Raw genomic sequence first — 20,860 nt, 5'->3', positions numbered from 1 at the left:
TTATTTATATTAAACTAAATAAGAAAAAACCCTTTTTCATTTTTATTATATTAAATTAAATAAAAAAACCTTCAAAAAAATATTACAGTGAAACATAAAATTCATAAAAAAATTGTTAAATTTTTAAAAAAAATGAGAATTTAAGAATTATTTAATTGCTAAGGAGGGTTATTTATATTTTATATTTATAATATTATTTAATAATTAATATTATATATATAATATTATATATATATAATTTAAAATATTAACAAATTATTTAAATTCAAAAATAATATATTTTAAAATAAATTATATGAATATATTAATTTTTATTAATTTATAATTATATATATATATATATAAATGTTTATATTATAACTCATTTTTAGAAAGAAAAATTTAAATATATAACGTAAAATTATATATTATAATTTTTTTTTATTATAATATTATATATAACACAAAATTTATATATATATATATATATAATTTATTAATATTTGATTTTGAGTGAGCGATGAGATATGAATTATTCAATATATTTATGAAAATCTAATTTAAAAGATAAAAGATAAAAAGCGTTTTTAAAAAACAGTATTTACACTACACAAACTTAAAATGCTCAAACACCCATCATTTTCATCATTGAATTATCTGCATAAAATGGTTTTGTAAGTGATTTAAAAATAATAATAATAATATTAATATTATATAAAAATATATATTATTTATAACTATTATCAAACTATTCCTAATTTAAATTTTATAATTCTCACTTTCATTATATATATAATAAATTTAACATATGATCTTATATGTGGGAGATATATATTTAAATTTATGTTTTATTATTATAATAATTTTATATTAATATATAAAAAATATGTAAATAGATGAGAATAATAAAAAAAAAAATTAGAAAGAAAGGTAATAGATTTGAGAAAATGAATAAAATTTATTTATTATTAAATATATTAAAAATGATTATTAAAAAAATATTAAATATATAAGAGATAATGAATAAAAAAAATATTTAAAAGTGACAAGAGAATAAAAAAACTGAGAAAATTGAGTTGCACGCAAAATTAGTTTGATTATACTTTGTAATAAACGTTCGCGGAATCAAACGTGGCATAAGAGTTTTATGAAATTAATAATTATTTAATTAATTAAGTTTTCATTAATTTTATCATGTACTTTTTATTATAATATTATTTTTAATTTTAAATAATTTATAAAATATTTGTAAAAAGTTATTATTTTTAAATAATATTTATTTGTATTATTATTGTTTGAAAGAAAAAATATCAAACAAATAGGGAGTAATATCATGGATGATACATTAATAGGCAATATTATAATTATAATGGGGAAATTTATGGTCATAGACTCATAAAGCTTAGCCTCGGTCATAAAGCTTGCACCATACTTATGAGCTCATTTAAAAATATACATTGAATCATAAAATCTACAATGTCTTATAAATACTTAGAATTGAAAGAAGAAAAAACTCAGATGCATCAGTCATTCAGCCCTTTGTTTCTTTTGTACCCTAATATATGAACACTAATATCTGAAACTTACTTTCCAAAAATAAAATAAAAATGAACAAAAATATCTGAGAATTTTTCCCAACAATAAAATCTGAGATTATATTATTGAGTATGAAAAACTGAATTTCAAAAGGCATATTCTTCCATGTCCTTTACAAATGGGAAACACTTCCAAAGAATAGGGGGTAAGATCGAAAGAGTTTGCCAGACCAACAGACAATCAACAACAAACCCATATTTCAAATCTGTCTGAGAAAATAAAAAGAATAGTTTTCCAAAGGCTTTAATATCCATTTACAACCAAAACCCCCCAAAAAAAGGAAAAGAAAATCAATCATTAGGTGGTAGCACCATTGAATGCATGCATGCATGCTATAGAGATCAACCCTAGCTAGGTCAATTATCTATAATAAACTTCCTCTTTTATGATTTGCTTGCATGGGGTTGCAAATAATTCAATGTTTCTTCATCATCTAGTCCGGAATTCGTTCCTGAATCGGGTCAAGTTTTGGGTAAACCTGTCTCTGTTCTTGTTATCTAAACTTCGGTTGATGTCTCCCATAAGTTTGTCAAAGCAAAGCGATAATCGTCCATGCTGATCTGTTGGCTGCATAAAAGAATACAATTTTATTTGGATGATTACTTAGAAAATAATATATATACCAAACAAAGCAACAAAAATCATACTAAAATCTGAATCAATATTTCAGAAAATCTCTTAAGCCAAACCAAAAAAAAAAATCACTTTCATTCAACTTTGGTGGTCTTTTGACAGAGATTGTGACAATGCTTTACTTCTGTAATTTATATATAAAAATATAGGTTATGTCAACTATTTCCAATTTTGTTGAAAATATATTCCTAAATAAACAAACCAACAAAAATATTATCCAAATTGGCATGCATTTTATCTAGAGTAGAATAAAATACAACAATTATGTCTAACTTACTTGTGAAGCCAAGATCTGAGTTTTCAGATTTGTGAACATCTGCAGGATAATGGAATACTGTGAGTTAATATAATGCGAATAAATAAAAAATATATATATATATATTTATATATGAAATTAGCATGAGGAAGGTTCATTTGGAAGTGAAACACATTTTATTTATCTATCTGTATCTGGATCCAGATATACAAAAGTTCAGAAGCTAAACTTAATCATATTCATAATTTAAATAGAATTATTTCCGGATCCAGATATAATAAATACAGTTACATATTCAAAATGTGTTTCCAAATGGCGTGCAATGTTTTTTAGAAAATAGTGAGTCATTTTATTTATAATCCAAAGAAAATATTTAGAACTTGGAACTTGAAATGAAAAACAAAACAGGTTTGCCTCCAACATATCAAGAACTACAATTAAAACAAAAGTTTGAATTCATGTAGATATATAGTAATGCAAGCTTAGGTTCAATGTTTGAAACACAATTAATTCAAATACAAATGAATTACCTCTTCACTTAAGAGTATCAAACTCAGCATTGGTCTGCTAAGACTCCACTGGTTGCCACAATCCTCAAAAAGAACAATCTCAAAAAGAGTTTTGAGTATCTAGAAAACAACAAAAGTTGTCAAATAAGAAAAAAACATAACATAAAAAAATTTGGTGTATAAAATCTCCAAAATCTCAAAAATACCCTTTATACGACATTTTTGAGAGACTAAAGAAGACTGGTTTAAACAATCAGAAGAACAAGCCAAAAATCAACATAGTTGAATACTATTAACTTGATAACCACAATTTTGGGGAATAAAAATGCTACACAAAAATATGTATTAATTTACCTCGGGAAACACATCAGGACAATCTGCAACATTCCGAGCAAAGACAAGAGCAGCTGGTGAAGCAGGTGGTTCCCCAATTGTGATGTTGTTGAAATAGAAAGTCGCCAAATTATCAACAGCCGACGCACACTGAAAGAGAAAATCACAAACTAGAGTTGCTTCCCACAAAATTTAATTCCAAAGTTTCGAACCATCAAAATCCCAAGAAAATGTGCCATGGTGTAAAAAAAACTAAGAAAAGTAATATCCCAACCTGTGACAAGATATTTGTATCTAATCCTTTAAGGCCTGATTCAAGTGAAGAAACAATATATCTGAATGAGCTTGTATCTGCTTTTAATATGAAGGACATCTGGTTATTCAAGAAAACCTCCATAAATGCATAGTAAGCCCCTCTCAGCTGCCAAAAGAGCAGCATCACAGTTGTTAGAAGAGTCTATGTTCATCATGTCAAAAAATGTGTAAACCAATCTTTTTTTGCTATCAAATTCTTTCATGTTGATCATGATCCTCCAGAAAAGATCTACATTTGTTATGTTTTAGTAAGAAAATCTATAATGATCTAAAAAATATTATTTAGAAAAGAATCTCGATACCAACATACCAACTGAGGAAAAAATTATGATCATCATCTAAAAAATGATTTGTATACCAAATGAAGCAACAAAAATATGGTGCTACTTTACAATGAGAAATTGTGATAAAGTAAGATATCTTATTCAACATTAGTTTTAGAGGGCATCTGCAAACCAAACTCAATTAAAAAAAAGTGCCAATAGATAGTATAAAGTATATTACCTTCCGATATGCCAGCATATCAGGCAAAGGAATAGACAGTATCATCCTTAGGATGATGTCAAGAACATCTGAAAGTGCTCTATCACCATATAGTTCAAAAACACCAAAGTTCACGTAGTTCCCAGCAAGAGCTGCAACATGATAATAACAACATATTAGGAATATAGAGAGGAAAGATGAACATACACCACCACTGAAACTTGCAATAGTTAAGTTTTCTAACATTGATATTTTTTTTGACAAGAGGAATGTAGGATGCTAGCATCACCCGCACAGCTATATGACATCCACTTCAGCTTAAGGCGTTCTAAGTGGGAATCGAACTTTTCTAACTTTGATATCTTAAATTCACCATATTGTCAAAAAGTTGTCAAATGTCATATGACAAATCCTTTTGCATATGCAAATGTCTTGGGTTTCCCAGATACAAAAGACAGACAAACTAGAAAGTCGTGAACTTGTAATTATCAAAATCTACAGATACTGCTGTTTTGTTACCAACTTTATTTTTAAGGTGATTATGATCTGGAAAATCTAAATTTGAAATTTTCCCCAAAAATCAAAATGATCTAGAAACCTCTATACCAAATGAAACAAAAAAAAATTACACTATAATTTGGATCGTGATCAAGAAAATAATTTGTATACTAACTGAAGCAACAATAATTTAGATCATGATCCAAAATAAATATCGAAGAGAAATCACTTTCAGTTTAAATTTGACGATTTTCCAATGTGATCGTGATTGTGACAAATAAATAGTTTCCAAATATGCGTCACTAGAATGCCCTAGTATCAATAAGAAGCACAGCAGTATGCCAACAAGATTGATATACCTCTGAAGACAAAGAACTATTAGATACAATACCTCTGGACATTATAGTCAACACGATTGATATACCCTTGTACTTGAAAGTGTACATATCAGCAAAATTGGGAAATGATAACATTTGGGACCCATACGCAACAATTAATTTGCTGACTTCACGGAAAAGCAATATGCCACTTGGAGACGATGAGTCAAAAGTCAGTCTTTGGGACTTGTTCAGAACAAATTCTGCTGTGAATTTCAATAAAGGGGTTGTCACCTGCAGCAACAAGGGTAATAAAATTAAGATTTGGCCTTTCTGATATGAAAATTTATTCACAAATGCATCTAGAGTAAAGAAACACGTGTATTGTAGCAGTTAAGAGCATTATAAATATCCTAGTCTTAAAAAAAAAGTGAAAACTTTTACTGCCAAATCCTACAAATCATTCATTTGTTTAAAAGGAAAAAAAAAATGTAGGACTAAATAATTATTAGCTATTAAAGACTTATTGTGCTGTTTTGCTATCATTGACTTAGAGAAGTAGCTCATTTATTCATATAGTGCAAGATCATTGGACAAAGACCAAAGTTCAGATTAAACACCTCAACAAAAGGGGCAGGAAGCACATGACACTGACAGATATAGAATGGGCTAAAGCTTTATGATGAAAATAAAATTTAAAATAAATTATCATTATAAGCTGTTAAATATAAAAGAGATGAGATTGTGGGAGGTAGTTTCCTGAAGGATTCACGTAAAACATGCCACTCCTACAATTTAGAGATAATCCTAAAATTGTTTCTTAAATAAGGAGAAAAGAAATAGCACTATCTGGTTCACCAAAATTATCATAATATAGTATTGTTTTCAGCTATGCAATGATATCCCAAACAACAGAGAAGTCATAAACTTAAAAAATGTAAACCATAGCAAGAGAAGGTTGTGAATTTCCCTAAAACCAAAAGCAGCAGCTAACAACAAAGAATCTTTATACATTATAACAAGAATTACACTGAAATGGAACCATTCTAGGAAATCTCAGAACTGGTGAAGACTACACATGTAGTGAGTGTCCCTCAGACAGACAAAACAACACATTTAGTACCACAACATTATTATATTTTTAACAAAGTCATTATGTGGCAATCGAGTAGAATAAAGGAACATATTATACACATATATGTTGTATGTAGGATCTAACCTCAGGTGTATCATTCCAATGTGTAACTGCTCTCAGAAGAAGTGGCATGCGAGCTGGATATATCCAATCGAAAAGGAAAGTGTATGTACGGCGACTACAAAACACAAGACATGTGAAGAAAATAATCATAAGGAATTGGCACCAGGTCCAAGATTTAAAATGAAGCTTAAGTTCTGAGTCTCTACCCACCTATTTGTTGCCATCGCAATTCCTCTGAGGTCCCGCACCAGTCCAATCAATGCATACTTCACAGTATCCGTCCGAAACATTCCATCAGTTGTTGTTTCCAAACCAACAAAAACCTTGCATGGTTTATTTATATCAGGATCCTTACATGAATCAGAAGCAATGAAAGGACCCATACAAGTAAAACAATATTTTAACACAGGAAAACGTAGATGTAGTTTATCATCAACTAAGAGTATGTACTGTACACCACATGTTTCATTGTAAATGCATACAAGAAGATACAGAACATAAAGGATTCACAAGTAAACGAAATAGTGTAAGCTTGTATCTTCATATCATGACAACTTGATAAAGAGACTCTAGAAACAATCTGTAACATATCCATTTTGTCAGGAACCTGCTAGTTAATATGGATTCAGGCAAGTTCTGCAAACTCTGCATAATATTGGAATTTAGTCATGAGACACTGTTACAAGTGAGTAGGATTAGGCTTAGTAGATAAGGCATACTTAGTAAATTAGTCCTTGAAGTTTATTAATGTCACATACTATAATGGGTTTGACCTAGGCCCAAGGATATTTAAGTTGTTTGAGAGTTTCTTAGTGATTAATTGTATAAAGAGAGGTAGCAGCTAGGTGTGCAAAGCATGAGGAATATGAAACGGATGTTTTCATTGATAATGTTTTGGTCTCTCACCTCCCATTCTCTCTAAAGTCTCGCACCAAATTCTTCTAAATCTAATCTCATTCTCTCGCATTATTAGCAGCACTCATTACATTGGTTTAAGAGGATAACTCTACCATTGTGATTCTATCACAACGAGTTTTGCATACGACTTTAGAAATACATATCAGCGGTTTGATGGGAAAATGTGGATTGATACTTGAGCCGAACAAGTTTTCAGACAGAAAATACTACCCCAATTACTAAAGTTCATAAAGCAAAAGACAACACGACTGGAAATGGTAGTAAGTGGTTTAGTTCCTTTATGTATTGTCGATATTTTTACTTTAAACCACTTGGGAGGAACTCAAAATGGCTGCACAAAATCATTTTAATCCAACTACTAGACAACATTTCATTCTCACTGCAATGAAAAAGCCTACACCATTTTGTTGGATTTGAACCAGAGACCCAAATTATAAGAATTAAGGAACAATTTGTTGGATCTAATAAAGGACTTGAAGAAACAGTGTGCCCATTGTTGCATACCGCCCCACAAACAAAAGACTTTATCCATTAAAGACATTTCCATATTTAACATCTTTTGCATACCTAGCTACTACCTATTTATATTACTAATATAACAAACCCTAACAAACTAGTAATATTCATTATTTAAAGGGCTTAGGTCAGACCATCTAACTCCATTATGTGGCAAACACTTAAATATATTCCTAGCTATCTTTTTTCTTTTAAATGGTCATGAAGGCTCGAACCCACAACCTTGTGATTATGAGCCTTGCGCTCTACTAACTAAGCTAAACGAGCCTTCAAACTACATTCCTAGCTGTTATCCTGGAAAAGACGACTTACTTAAAATATGTTGTAGCTTCGTCCATAATAATATACAATTTATTAAAAAAAAATGACAACTTTATCCCATTTAGGGAAAGACTATCTGAACGAGTAATGTCAATCAAAAAACCGCTGAAAAAAAGAAAACAAGTAACCTTCATGAGAGGATCCATCGACGATTTAAATTTTGGAAGGCTATCTTCCATGAATACTAGCTGCCCAATGATGTAATAAAAGGATGTTCTAGAGCGCAAACATCTGAAATCCTCGAGGAATGGGAAGTGCTCCCTCTGAAAAGATAAAATAATTTATTAAACTACAAACAGATTGAATATGCTATATTATTCATAATGAAGGCTGGAAGTGAACAATATTATATGAAACGAGCACAATAGAATTACATTATGGTGTGAAATTATGAATTGCACAGTATCCAACTTCAAGAGCAGCCTGCCTGTCATGTATCTGCTACAACAAAAAATATTACAGTGGTGTTACACATGATTTAAATCCCACTTGAAAATTGAGAATGTAAATTAATTAAATGTGTGATTCAATGTCACTATGAAGAAAAATAAAGCAAGTAAACTAACCCGCTAGCCATCTCCTGGAAGAGATTCAATGTGTGAATGATAACCTCTCCACTCTGCAATAAGGAAAACATATCAGGGCTAATAGATTTTTTAAATCTCATGCATCTCAAATTGGTACTTTTTGCTGCATTTATATGTTTATCAAAACAAGATTTTCAAAAGAGTAAATATTTATGGATGTCATGAAAAAGAAGTATATACTTAAGGACATTGAGAGCATATAACCAATCGCTTGCTCATGTGGTTAATTGAATTCACATGTGAATCTGTGCACATAATGAAAAAGGCAATACAAGGGTTAGTGGAAACCATCTCCTTGTACCACTATGCCTCATCCGAACATATCCATCTATTATATTCCATAATCCATCCATTCTAAGAACTAGGTAGTATTTTGATATGAGAGAACTAGGTAGTTTTCTAACCCTTAATAAGTTGACGGATTGTTAAAGAAGTCGACATGTTCTGTAGTTCCTTTGTAATTCGTGGAAATATAATTCTCATTATATCATATTTATTAGACAACATTCACTGAAATCTATTAAAAGAACTAGAAAAATATGAGTCACCTGTGCATAGCACTTCAGATTTGTAGCAATCTTCCCGACAATAAGATTAAGTACAAGAAGATGATCATTCAGTCCAAGAAGCTCAGCTAATCGCCCATACAACTGCTGGAAAAATAAGAAGGGTGACGATATTGATGAAAGTGCATCCTTTCTTCAATTAAAAGGAACCCTTTTAGAGCTTTTACAGATATTATTTGTTCGTAAACAAGTACAAGGTGAAGCACCTTAGAAGATTGTGTGGCTTGATCACCGATATATGATTTCCTAAAATTTTGGAAGAATGCAAGTATTGCCCGGTCCAATCTTTGCTTGGTCACCTGATCATATCTCTGCCAAGATAATCCAGATAGATAATATAAGAAGCATTTTGGTTTTCCCATGCAAATTAGTAACTAAAACAACCCATTGACTAGGCAACAAGAAAAGACACAAATTTACATAATTTTCCAGAGAAATAAACATGCAGTGTAAAGCAAAAGAAAATGTAAGAACAGACTGCATGAAGATCTAATCAACTGTTACCTGACTATGTAACCCACAGTCTGTGATATTTACCAACCGCAATACCCGTGCTGAAAGTTCTGCATCCAGTAATTCTTGAGAATCTTCACTGGAAAGCCAAGGCAGAGATTGTTAGAACATTTCCAAAAAAAATGATAGTCAAAAACATTATGCATTTCAAGTGTTTCACTAAATTGTTTCACTAAATTGTTCACACGAATGTCATTACCTTACTCCACTAAATTGTTTCATCCTAAGAATTGCAGCTACTATATGCACTATCCAAGCCAGTTTTGTTTCAATCACAACAAGCTCCTTGTTATCTGCCAAGGCTGGAAGGTTTACCGAATCCTAAACATTAACAATATAACAAATACATGCAAGTATCAGCCTGCTATGTAGGAGAAGGTGAGAGCAATTTCAAATTTTGTTTTTTGGAAGGACAAAATTTTCAAATTTCTGAGCAACCATACCATATATAACTGAAGGATGGGGTCAGTTATCTGCATTATATACATGCTGCATCTGTCATACTGCAATGTCATACACCAAAAGGATACATCTTTCAAGTCAAGTGAAGACAATGAAGTGAAAATACATATGATAGGAATAAAAGAGAACACGACGGTTAAATAAGAATATAATATAGCTTATGGAATTCTCCACAGGTATGTTCAGCCTCTTGTTAGTGTATGCTACATGTAAACTGTCCCACAAAAACATTGGAAATACAAAGAAATGGAGCCTGATACTAATGCAAATAAAAAGCCAATAGCTAGATGGAAACAAGATTTTGTGGAGAAATAAAAGAAGACCTCAAGTATCTTGAATCAGTTGTAAACACACAAAAAATTGGACCTGGAATCTGCATAGATATGGAATGCATTCAAGCTGATCCTGAAGCAGTTCAGCATTGTCCAGTGGGTCCTCTGATAGATCATCGGGTAATCCAGCCTGCAAAAGAACATACAAGGACATTCAAGAATAACCTAGACATTCATGATTCGTTTCAGTGCATCTATAGATGGAAAGGACAGTTTCTAACCTGAGCAGAGTCAAACTTTGACGAAATGAAATGCTCTATGATTTTAGGCACATATTCATTCAGCAGGTTCGGTGCATTCGCCTTCAAATATGGAACAGATGCCACCAATCTGTACCACAGCCCAAGTAGGTAGTATACACTTCCGCTGGCCCACTGGGAAAATAAGAAAAAAATGACAATTAAGAATTTTCACTATAAGAAGTATTAATTCAATGCTTCTGATCAAAACAAGAAGAAGGAAGACCAACTGACCTGCCATGATTGTAGAGACTTCAACGTGAACTCTGCGACTAAATGTATCCAACTACTGTAGCCCTCCATGTTCACAAGCTCGGACAGCTTTTATTACAAAATTCATAACCACGGTAAGATAATGCCAAACAAAATATAAATCTGATAAAAGAATATGAACGGCCTTTTAACTTGAGCATTCAATTCTAAATGAAATCTACGGAGATCCCAAGTCAATTGGTGCATGAAGTCCAGCATGCACATCTCTCAAAAACAAACATAACTTAAAAGGCAGTGAAAATGAAGATTTTGGGTGCTCTCCACTCTTTATACCATCTGCACCATAAACCAAGAAGAACTTGCTTCTTTGGCTATATTATGGAACCACAGTTTAAGATTCATATACAGTCCAATGGACACAGATAGAAGTTCAATACATCCATGGTCGTGAAGTACAACAAAGACAAGATACTACAGCAAAGCAGATGAGTATGTAAAAGTTGAAACAGGAATTCATAATTTTGGAGAAGAATCTAAAGCCAAATGCTACACTTGTAAAAACATTTTATTAAATATGTCACAACTGCAAAAAAGGCCTTTTGTGTTAAAAACATTGTCACCTATCCTTAAAGATGTTAATGATCTTTGTGAATCATTGGACAATACCAGAGGATCCTTGAAATTACAAAACATCCAGATCCCATCATTCTTGAAACATGTTTAATGACCATGTGTACTAGTCAATTTCAATTTTCTCGTGTGCAAACTTTGAATGAAACAAAATCAGCCAACAAACAATGTGCACTACATCCACATACTACATACAGAACCAACGATTTTCTATGCCAGCTTCTACAACAAGATAAAGGAAGTAGATCACTCTTCCTTTCTTCCATATAGTTCAATATGTTAATACAGAAAACAAAAACACACAATACAAAATGAAGAGTGTTGCAACATATAAGAGATAGGAGGCAACCTGGTAATTCACTTTAAATCGCCCTAGAAGACGACAAAACTCATGATAATTGTCATGATCAGCTAGACCTGTATCTCCAAAAATAACGGCAAAATCCAATTAGTACAGGAATAAGAAGCAATATAATCCGTACATATGTATAAAAGAATTGCAAGTTTCTATTATGCTCAATTTTCTTTCCTGAATAGTTAAAGCTGGCAGTAGGGCTCAATTTTCAACCAAAAAAGGTGTTGTTCATGTTCTCTGAATGTGAATGTGAACATCTTCGGACAGACCTCAATCATTTAGAAATTGAAGAATTAAACATAACTTATTTGGCAATCTATGTTCTCTTGTTAAGTATTACAAGCATATCTCTAAATACATTTGACTGCATGCAAAGTACATGTGCTTCTTCATTTGGAAAAATCTTGACAAAATGTGACAGTAAGATGAACATTTCAAAGAAAACAATGAACAAGTCCAAATTCCGAAAAACACACTGTACTTATTTCTTGAATCTGCATACCATCTTCCAGTCATGATTCTACAGCACTAGTAGAGTAAACTTAAGTCAAACTATATCCTCATTGTCTAATCAAATCCCACTCTAATGTGTCCAATCCTACAGCTACTAGAAGGATTCTGCCAGAAGATTTTACACATCTTTTGTATTTATTCATAAAATTTCACTTCAAAAGTACCTTGTCCTGTTTCAAGGATTTCTTTGGTTCCAGTCATTAAGTGAGCAAGATATTTCAGGCGTGACACATCATTCGAGAACAGAGTCCTCCTTGCAGAAGCCAAACGTACCAAGCACTCCAAAGCCTGGAATAGGAGAAATGTGAAATAACTACTCAGCCTACTAAGGAAGCAAGGTAATAAATGGGATGAATGAACAGAGAATAAATTTTCATCAAAAAAAAACAATGCTTAATCAAAGTCATGTTGTCTCCCCAAGGACAACGTGAAGGAATGAAGTGCATAGATTTCATGGACAAAACTAAAACAAGAAAATATCCGATAACAAGATTGAAGAAAGGTGAACAAGTGATGTACATTTATTGTTTCATAGGACTTGAATCAGCTCTAATGTGAATGAAAACTCAGAAGTTGAAAAATAAGTGAACTATTCATGAAGAACTTAGATGCGGAATCTGTAACCCTTACCAATAACCAACAAATTTGGTTCTGCTATGAAATATAGTCAAGATAATGAAACATTCAACATCATGAACATCTTAGTTGCTATAATCACTATACTAAAGAGAACATTGCCAAACAAATTTTACGCATGATATTAAGCATGGTATCACATCTTAGTCTACTTCAACTTCAGAGATCCCTCAGATATCGGCCCCCCAAAATAGCTCCACTTAATTTCTTAATCTAAGAAAGTGTATCACTCAGTGTCAATTGCATTGTTTCAATGCTGGCTCATCTTAGCTAGCATGTCTCAATAACAGAACAACGTTAAGGTTAATGAGGAAATAGTATGAATGCACTATTATTTAGAGAAGGGAATATTTATAACTTGGTTTCCTTCTATATGTGCCATATCTGATATCTCCAATATTTTTAACTTGACGCCTCTTTCGCAAAATATTTATAACTTGGTGTTCCTTCTATATGTGCCAAATTATTCAGTGAACCAAAGAATCAGCTGATGTAACATGGGAGAGATAAAACAAAAGAGAATGAGAAAGGGTCGGAAAACTAACCTCTTTTGACAGATTTGTTTTGGAAATGGCATAGTAATCAAAGAAAATCTGCACCGTTGTGGGATCTTCAATGACATTCTTCCATGCAGCTGGAATCTACATGGCCACAGCAATCATGCATGTTATATAAGTTGAAATAGAAACAAATGGAAGACATTTGCAATTGATTTGCAGTAGATATTCTGATAGAAAGAAAAAAAAAGTACTGCACCTGGATAGCGCCAAAATCATCTGAACTTTCATCTAATGCTGACCCAACAAAGTCAAATGATAAGCATTTGAGAGACAGAGTAAGAGCCAGTTCCTGAAACTTGCTTCCTGCTGCAATTATTGTTCTTAAAACACAGTGAAACATGCACTAGTCCAGAGAAACAAATTTTCAAGGAAATAACTAATAAAAGTTTCAATTAGTCACCTTCATTTTTAAGTTGACATAATGACGTCAAAGATATTTGAAAGATTTGTAGAAGAGACTGATCCTTGAAAGAGCTCGCTACCCTTCTATGATGTGTTGACGGCAAACCAAGATTTGGCTGGTTATCAAAACCCAGCATTAATTGCATAGCCCAAGTTGAGTAGGAAGAATAAACACAAAATAGGTACAAAACTAGCATAATTAAAAGAACGTATTAAGCTGATTTTCTACCTATACAAAAATAAATAAAAAGAAGAAGCTAATCCTCCTTGGCCCTGAACAATGCATAGATTCAAAATCAGTGTTCTATCCTATCTGAACTTGACAATGATATAGAAGTAGTTATTAGCAACTATTTATCATTTGATAGTATGATTAATTGGTATAAATAAGTAGTTTGTAATGCATATTATATATTGAATGTTGAATGATTCCTTTCTAAGGGTTTCTTCTTCCAAAATGGCTCTTCTCTTCTCCCCCTTCCTTAAATAGAATTTTGTATCAAGTGGTATCAGATCGAGTTCTTCTCACCGCATTGTAGAGGCATTTACACCTTTCCAAGGAACAAATTTGAACTTTTACGAACAATTTGTCATTGAAGAAGGTATTACCGCCTTTATCTTATGTGCCTTTGGTAGACAAAAGGAGACATTCACAGACCCATTTGTGATTGAGGGCTTGTCCTATGAAAAAAAAATGAGGGGGGAGGGGGAAGGAGGTGTTTTTGTTATATTCAGCGGCAAATTTCAGGTAAACTATGCATAAATTGTGCCTTAGTAGGCTAAGGTTATTAGGGGAGAAATGGAGGCAATATTTGAGTCTATTCAAGATTATTTTTGTCAGTTGGATGCCCTTTTTGATAGACATTTCTAAAAACAGGATATTCAATTGCAAAAATTGAATATCTACTCTTAACAAAAAAAAAACATATCCAAAACCGGATAAAGGGTGCAGAACCAACTTGATCTGTTCGGAAGCAAATTTAAGGCAGACTATGCATAAATGGGCCTTGGTGGGCTAAGGTTATTAGGTGAAAAAAACGGAGGCAATATTTGAGTCTATTCAACATTCTTTCCGTCGGTTGGATGCTCTTTTTTATCAACATTTCTAAAAATAGGATTATTCAATGCAAAAATTGAATATCTACTCTAACAAAAAAAAAATATTCAAACATGAATAAATGGTGCATACAATTGACCCGAGTAGGATCAACTTACCACCAAAAATTCAACAAATGTGGAATCTACAAATTTGGTCAAGACCCGTTTACAATTGTTAGATGGAACCAACACTTGTGATCATGAAAATGCTAGTGTGCAACATAAAGATGAAACAGTGATTTCATTTATTCCACACGATGTTGTGACAGGCGATCCATGCTTTGCGGCAACACGGGAGAACCTAAGCTATTTTTTGTTGGTGCGACTCGATTGGCTAGACATGTATCGGAAAATGGAAGCCAGAACCGAGTATGCTCCAATTTGTTTATGAGGGATGTTAATTACTTTTTAGAAAGGTCAACTCGGTATTATCAGGAAAAAAAATTATGAGCCCGAGGAGCGTTCAAATACATGGAAATAGACATAAATACAATGTATTTATATTCCTATAAGGTCAAAATATTCCCATCCCATGCAAATCCCTATTTTCTTGATGGAGGTGAAGATGTGTAAGAGAAAGTCTTTGATCATCTCTTTCCCGAAGCACTTTCATAGGAAAGTTCTTCTATTATGTTCTTTCCAAATCGACCACATGAGGGGGGTTGTTCGTTCTTTCCAAATCAACCACATGAGGGGGGTTGTTCTCCAATCGGCTCGATACTTTTATACGAGCACCAAGCAGTCCATTGCTCCTATAAATCCGCATTCATTTACGACAAATGGAAGTTCAAGATTTTATGAAGTAGGGACAAGATCCTTGGCTATATTGCAGTGGACAATATGTGGTTGACCGTCTCTTCATCTCGGTCGCAAAGGCAACACTTTGGCTAAGTGGAATCCCTTTCTTTTGAGCTTGTCAAGGTGAGGAATCCCCTGTGAATGACCTCCCATGCAAAAACTATATTCTTGGCACTCCAAACTTCCTTCCAAGGTACTAATGTGATGGGTAGGTGTAAGTTTGTGGATCTTTTTAGAGTGAAAACATCTTGTGCAATGGGAGTAGTTATTACATTTGGCATGTCTAGTCGGGTTTCCTCATCAACACACAATTGACGAGTGAAATCGACCTTCCAAACCACCAAGTAATCTTTAACACGTATGTAAAGTCCTCAATTTTGGCATCTTTCTATTCAATATTAAAAGTAGGTCATGGAAGGTGTCAGTTTTTTGCTTGTTGTTGCCCAAGGTGAAGGAGAGTAGAGGATTACGTGTGGCACATGTTTTGGTGATGCGTCCCCAAATGTTGGTGTGCATCCATTCAAAACCATGGAGCCTTACTTGGTTGCAATTGCCTTAGCCGAAAGGCTCGCTTCCTCCTTGAGAAATCTCCACCACCATTTGCAAAGAATAGACGTGTTGAAAGACAGAAGATCCTTGACACCAAGGCCCTCGTCGAGATTTCTCTTCTTAGTTATATCCCATTTGACAAGATGGGACACGGACGAGTTGTTTGAACTCCCCCAAAGAAATTCCACATAATAGACTCCATTATTTTTGTTGTTGAAGGAAGTGGCAAGCAGGTAGGGATGGTTGACAAAAAGCTCTTAATGAAATCACCCCCTCCTTTTGGAAAGGAGCTTGCTCTTCCACAACGCCAGTCTTGACTCCATCTTCTCGATGATGAGGTTCCAAATTTTGGGGTTTTTTCTCTTGGCGCTGAGAGTGAAGCCAGGATATTTAGATGGCAAAAAACCAACTCCGAAACCCATAATATCGGAGAGGGTCAAGGTGTTGTGAATGTCGCCAACGAAAAATAATTCAGATTCTCCTTGTTAATTTTGACACCCGAGCATGCCTCTTTCGCAAAGCAATATTAAAGGGATATGCCTAATAAGCTAGTAAATATTATTAATAATATATTACTATTATTAGGAATCTATAGGCAATTAATAATAGTTATTTGTTATAATTAATTAGTATAAATAAGTAGTTTGTGATGGATATTATACATTGAATATAGAATTAATTGTCTTCCTTTTTAAGGGGGGGTTCTTCCTAAAGGGATCTTCTCTTCCTTAAATATCACACAATCAGTCTTAAATGTGATTCCCAAAAAGATATCTAACATCCACATATACAAAATCAGCTATGATTCAGTTATTTTTTAAACTCCCTTTCTTTAGTCTATTTCATAACCCACCAATCAATTTTAAGTATCTTCAATTAAATCAAATTTCTTGCCTTCATCTGGAGAAGATTAACCATTTTGGAAGCAACTTTTGAGGCTACCTCTGCTTCTGTAATTGGGGTTTTGATGTTCATGTGTGAAAGGTCAAATCAAACTTCAAACTTTAAGCGCTGCAGCAGAAGCTGGTGTTTGGGTATTTCTAAATAGGCTAGACAATATGGGCAAAAGAAATCCAAAAGAATGTTTTAGACAAGGCACAGAAGGTTGGAAACACAATGCCGTATTAGAACCAGGTGTTTGTGACTTTCCAAATAGACTAGACATTAATGGGTGAAAGAAACTCAAAGGAATGTTTTGGCCAAGAGCAGAAGGTGGGAAACATAAAAAAGAAGTCTGTAGACACTTGTGTCCACAAAAGCACTGAAGACAAATATGGAGCTTCTCTATGAATATTCAGGATAATTAATCCATTGCAATTGTAACTAGAAGTATAGCTTACAACTCTAAATATAGGCTAAAACACACTTATTAAAGCCAGACATTACAATACCCACCTGGTTCATTTCACTAACCATCTGACTCAAGATCTTTAAGCCAATAGCGTAGTGAGGAGTTGCCTGCCAAAAGCAAGAAAAAGAATACTGTCAGTGTCTTCACATTCATTATCTATCAGTAAGTATGGAGGACATTTTGGGGAAAATAAAACATGCTAATATAAATCGATTCTTCTTCTTTAGCTGCCAAGTGAAAGAATAGTTTGGTGTCTCCTATCGAGTCTATATGGAAACCGAGTTTTTAGTACATTTATAATTGTGGCCCAAGACTGAAAATCCGCCCATAAATTTTGAGAAACATGTACATTTTAATTTGGTATAAAAGTGTGGGTTGGATATGAATTGAAATTAGTCTCAACATTGCTGAAAAGATAAACTCTTGCAGTCTTTAACACAGCCTTAAAATGAATAAAGACACTAATGACTTGTTTGACAGGAGGATTCTAAACTTACAACACAATCAAGACTCGGGAAACAATGGAGATTATCCAAAAATCATCTCCAGTTCAGTTAATCAGTCAGACCACACCGAAACGTAACAATATAATACATAATCATGTGCAGGAAATCATACATGGATAGAATTTCTTCACTATAAGCATAAACAGAATAAATGGAAAGTCATAATTTCCAAGGAAAAGAATCACCTGATTCAAGAATTTTGTCGCCTCTCCAACCACTTCTCTGAAGCTGTCATCATCAAACCACCCAAACTTTGTAATGCGACAAAAGAGCTGAATAATGGAAGTGATTACAAAGTTCTCCAACTCAGGTCCTCTGGTAGCGAGATAATTTAATATGTAGTTCCCTTCAGACAAAGTGCAAAGATCAGATCTGTATAAATAAATATCCTTGTGACAATACAGATATTAGTTTACATTCAACATATTTTTAGGCAACATCTACAACTAGAAAACAATCACAACCATATATGAGTGAAATAGTAGAATAGGACTAAATACTGATTAATAAGCAACTGAATGTATCATTTGAACAAGATTAGACAGAATCAGAATCCAAATGTAGTAAATGCATGTGCAGAATATACATAAGAGTGTAAATAAGAGTATTACGAATATCATTCAAATACATAATCATCTGCAAATAAATAAGAGTATTACGAATATCAAGGCGAAGCTGCAAAGGAAGGCGCTGCTCAGTCACTTGCTTCAGCAAGCTTGAGCTAGCCAGCATCAAAGCATAAGGGGTCAAGGCATTGTCCAAAATGTATTGGCACTGCGAAATGTAATCAGTGTTGACAGAAAAGCATTTCAAAGTATTCTCTGCATGAGCTCGTTCAGCTGAGTCCTGTGAATTGTAGAGCCTCTCACACAACGCTTCCAATTGTGCTAAACTCTCCATTTGATTGCTGCAAATCTGAATTTCCAGAACTCAAATGTGATCAAGCAACCAGAATGTAAAAGTTCATGTTGTTCTTGTCTGCAAATTTAACCAAAAGAAATCTACCAAGTCCGAGCAGATTGTAAATTATACTTCTGAAGAGATGAAACGAGACCCCAATTAGATTCAGACTAAATCGCAACTGCAATTGCTTATCAAAGGGTAACAAATACTATAATGTTGTATACATTTACATGTAACTTTCACTCATTAATAGTTTCTTGTTACAACATACGCTAAAAAGTCAAAATGTGAACTAAACAATATCAATATCCGTCCGAAGCAAGAGGATGCCTAATCCATAGAGAGTCACAGCTTAGCCTGGAAATGAAACAAAAAGATATATTTCACTGAATGCTCAAAAACACACAATTAAAGAAATAAAAATATGTGAATTCCCTTTCGTCTATATGCATTATATATAAGCAAAGAGGATCATTCTAGTGTGCCCTACAAGCATTTCTCTTCTTCCTAAATTAAAGGATTTTGAAAATGAACTCAATAGCTGTAAGCTGTTTAAGAGTAACTAAAACCAAGATAAAACCTTTTTCAAACTTCGCTATGCTCATACCATTACTGAATAAGCTTTAAATCAAGTAACAAGAAATGCACATAAAGTGATCCAAGAAATTCATCATGATAATGACAAATGGATCCACAAATTAACATTTAGAAATGAATTGCGGCGTCATCAACCAAAATCCATTTAATCTTAGTCCGCAAGTTCAATCACACACATATCGGATATCTGATACGCCGGATTCTGATCAAATATTCCATCCATTAACCAGAGTATTAAGTGGAGTCAATGTTAATTTTTATTTTTTCAAGATGAGGTGGAAGAAGCTTCCCGACTTCTTGACCGAAACTTCGGCCAATGCACGGCAACGGCGGATGACGGTGCGGAGATGAAAGATACAAGAAACAGCCGTCAAAAGAACAAGACTCATGGAAGAAAAAGAAAGAGGCAGTGACGGAGAAGGAGAAGAAAGAGAAACTACCTGAGTTGTATGCTGGAGAGGTAGAAACAATCAGAATAGAGAGCGCAAGTAATCTGACGGAGAGTTTGCGAAGGATTTTCACCTAAATAACGAAGAGAATCAAATCCCTAGGTTTTTTCTTGAATTTTCCATCTCTAAATTCGCCATCACCACATCGTCTACGCAAATCCACCGACTCAAAATTCCTGCTTCCAAACGAACCCTTGTCGCCTATCCAATGTATTTTCTTTTTCTTCAAGTACAGTAAGTAATCTTACCCGAGATTCAGGTTGTGAAATTGTATTTTTTTTATTATTTATTTAAAATATATAAAAATATATATATATTATTTTGAATTTGTTATACTGAAAATTTATTTGTATTACAACCTTTGTTTAGATTAAAAAAAAATGATGTATTTACATTCTTAAGCTATAATTTTTAAGTTATAATTGACTTTCTTATATATGGCTAATTGATTTTATATATTTTTTTAAATCTTATAATTTTGAGATTTATTAAAATTATAATAACAAAATCAATTTATAAATAAATAAGAGGAGTGACATAAAAGAGAGAAAAGAGAGAAATTATTTGATTTTTTCAGCGAATAAGATTAGATTATGCCAAGTCATTTCCTCACCAAATTCCCTCATCAAATTCCTTCACCTACTCATTTCTCAATAAATAAATAAAAGATTAATTAAGATAATTGTAGGTTTTGACTACTGAATTTCATATAATTTCATAGAATCGAAA

At 33.0% G+C, this 20,860-nt stretch overlaps 1 protein-coding gene across 4 annotated transcripts; it reads right to left on the bottom strand.

Annotated features, from left to right (window-relative positions):
• Window positions 1-1,619: 1,619 nt before the first annotated feature.
• On the bottom strand, window positions 1,620-20,322 carry LOC124910547 (exportin-7-A-like). 4 transcript variants are annotated; one of them, XM_047451212.1, is made up of 30 exons: window positions 20,123-20,322; window positions 19,188-19,442; window positions 18,842-19,097; window positions 18,368-18,528; window positions 17,721-17,783; window positions 13,879-13,996; window positions 13,675-13,784; window positions 13,464-13,559; window positions 12,447-12,570; window positions 11,764-11,831; window positions 10,806-10,892; window positions 10,554-10,706; window positions 10,367-10,462; window positions 9,982-10,041; window positions 9,738-9,859; window positions 9,530-9,617; window positions 9,232-9,336; window positions 9,008-9,112; window positions 8,439-8,491; window positions 8,247-8,310; window positions 8,001-8,135; window positions 6,328-6,440; window positions 6,139-6,232; window positions 4,994-5,213; window positions 4,126-4,256; window positions 3,581-3,727; window positions 3,328-3,456; window positions 2,995-3,093; window positions 2,486-2,524; window positions 1,620-2,142 (listed from the first exon to the last, which is right to left on the bottom strand). In XM_047451212.1, the coding sequence occupies exons 3-30, from the start codon at window positions 19,080-19,082 to the stop codon at window positions 2,005-2,007; spliced, it is 3,159 nt and encodes a 1,052-aa protein (XP_047307168.1). In that variant the 5' UTR covers window positions 19,083-19,097; window positions 19,188-19,442; window positions 20,123-20,322; the 3' UTR covers window positions 1,620-2,004. The 4 variants fall into 4 exon arrangements, with proteins under 4 accessions (XP_047307168.1, XP_047307167.1, XP_047307169.1 ...); XM_047451211.1 differs by having other exon boundaries at window positions 18,842-19,442; XM_047451213.1 differs by having other exon boundaries at window positions 9,008-9,109; window positions 18,842-19,442.
• Between the last annotated feature and the right edge of the window lie 538 nt (window positions 20,323-20,860).

The sequence above is a fragment of the Impatiens glandulifera genome, chromosome 7 (genome assembly GCF_907164915.1).
Source record: "Impatiens glandulifera chromosome 7, dImpGla2.1, whole genome shotgun sequence".
NCBI classification, from domain to species: domain Eukaryota; kingdom Viridiplantae; phylum Streptophyta; class Magnoliopsida; order Ericales; family Balsaminaceae; genus Impatiens; species Impatiens glandulifera.
Note: the sequence above shows the minus strand (reverse complement) of the source record. Positions and strands in the feature narration are given on the sequence as shown.

Bases quoted from the DNA above. Each gene is read 5' to 3' on its own strand.
- LOC124910547 (XM_047451211.1), bottom strand. From the start codon at position 19,082: ATGGAGAGTTTAGCACAATTGGAAGCGTTGTGTGAGAGGCTCTACAAT. The intron at 13,560-13,674 runs GTGCAGTACTTT...GTGGCCATGTAG, and splicing joins ATGATTTTGGCGCTATCCAG to ATTCCAGCTGCATGGAAGAA. The intron at 3,094-3,327 runs GTAAATTAATAC...GTTGTTTTCTAG, and splicing joins GTCCTGATGTGTTTCCCGAG to ATACTCAAAACTCTTTTTGA.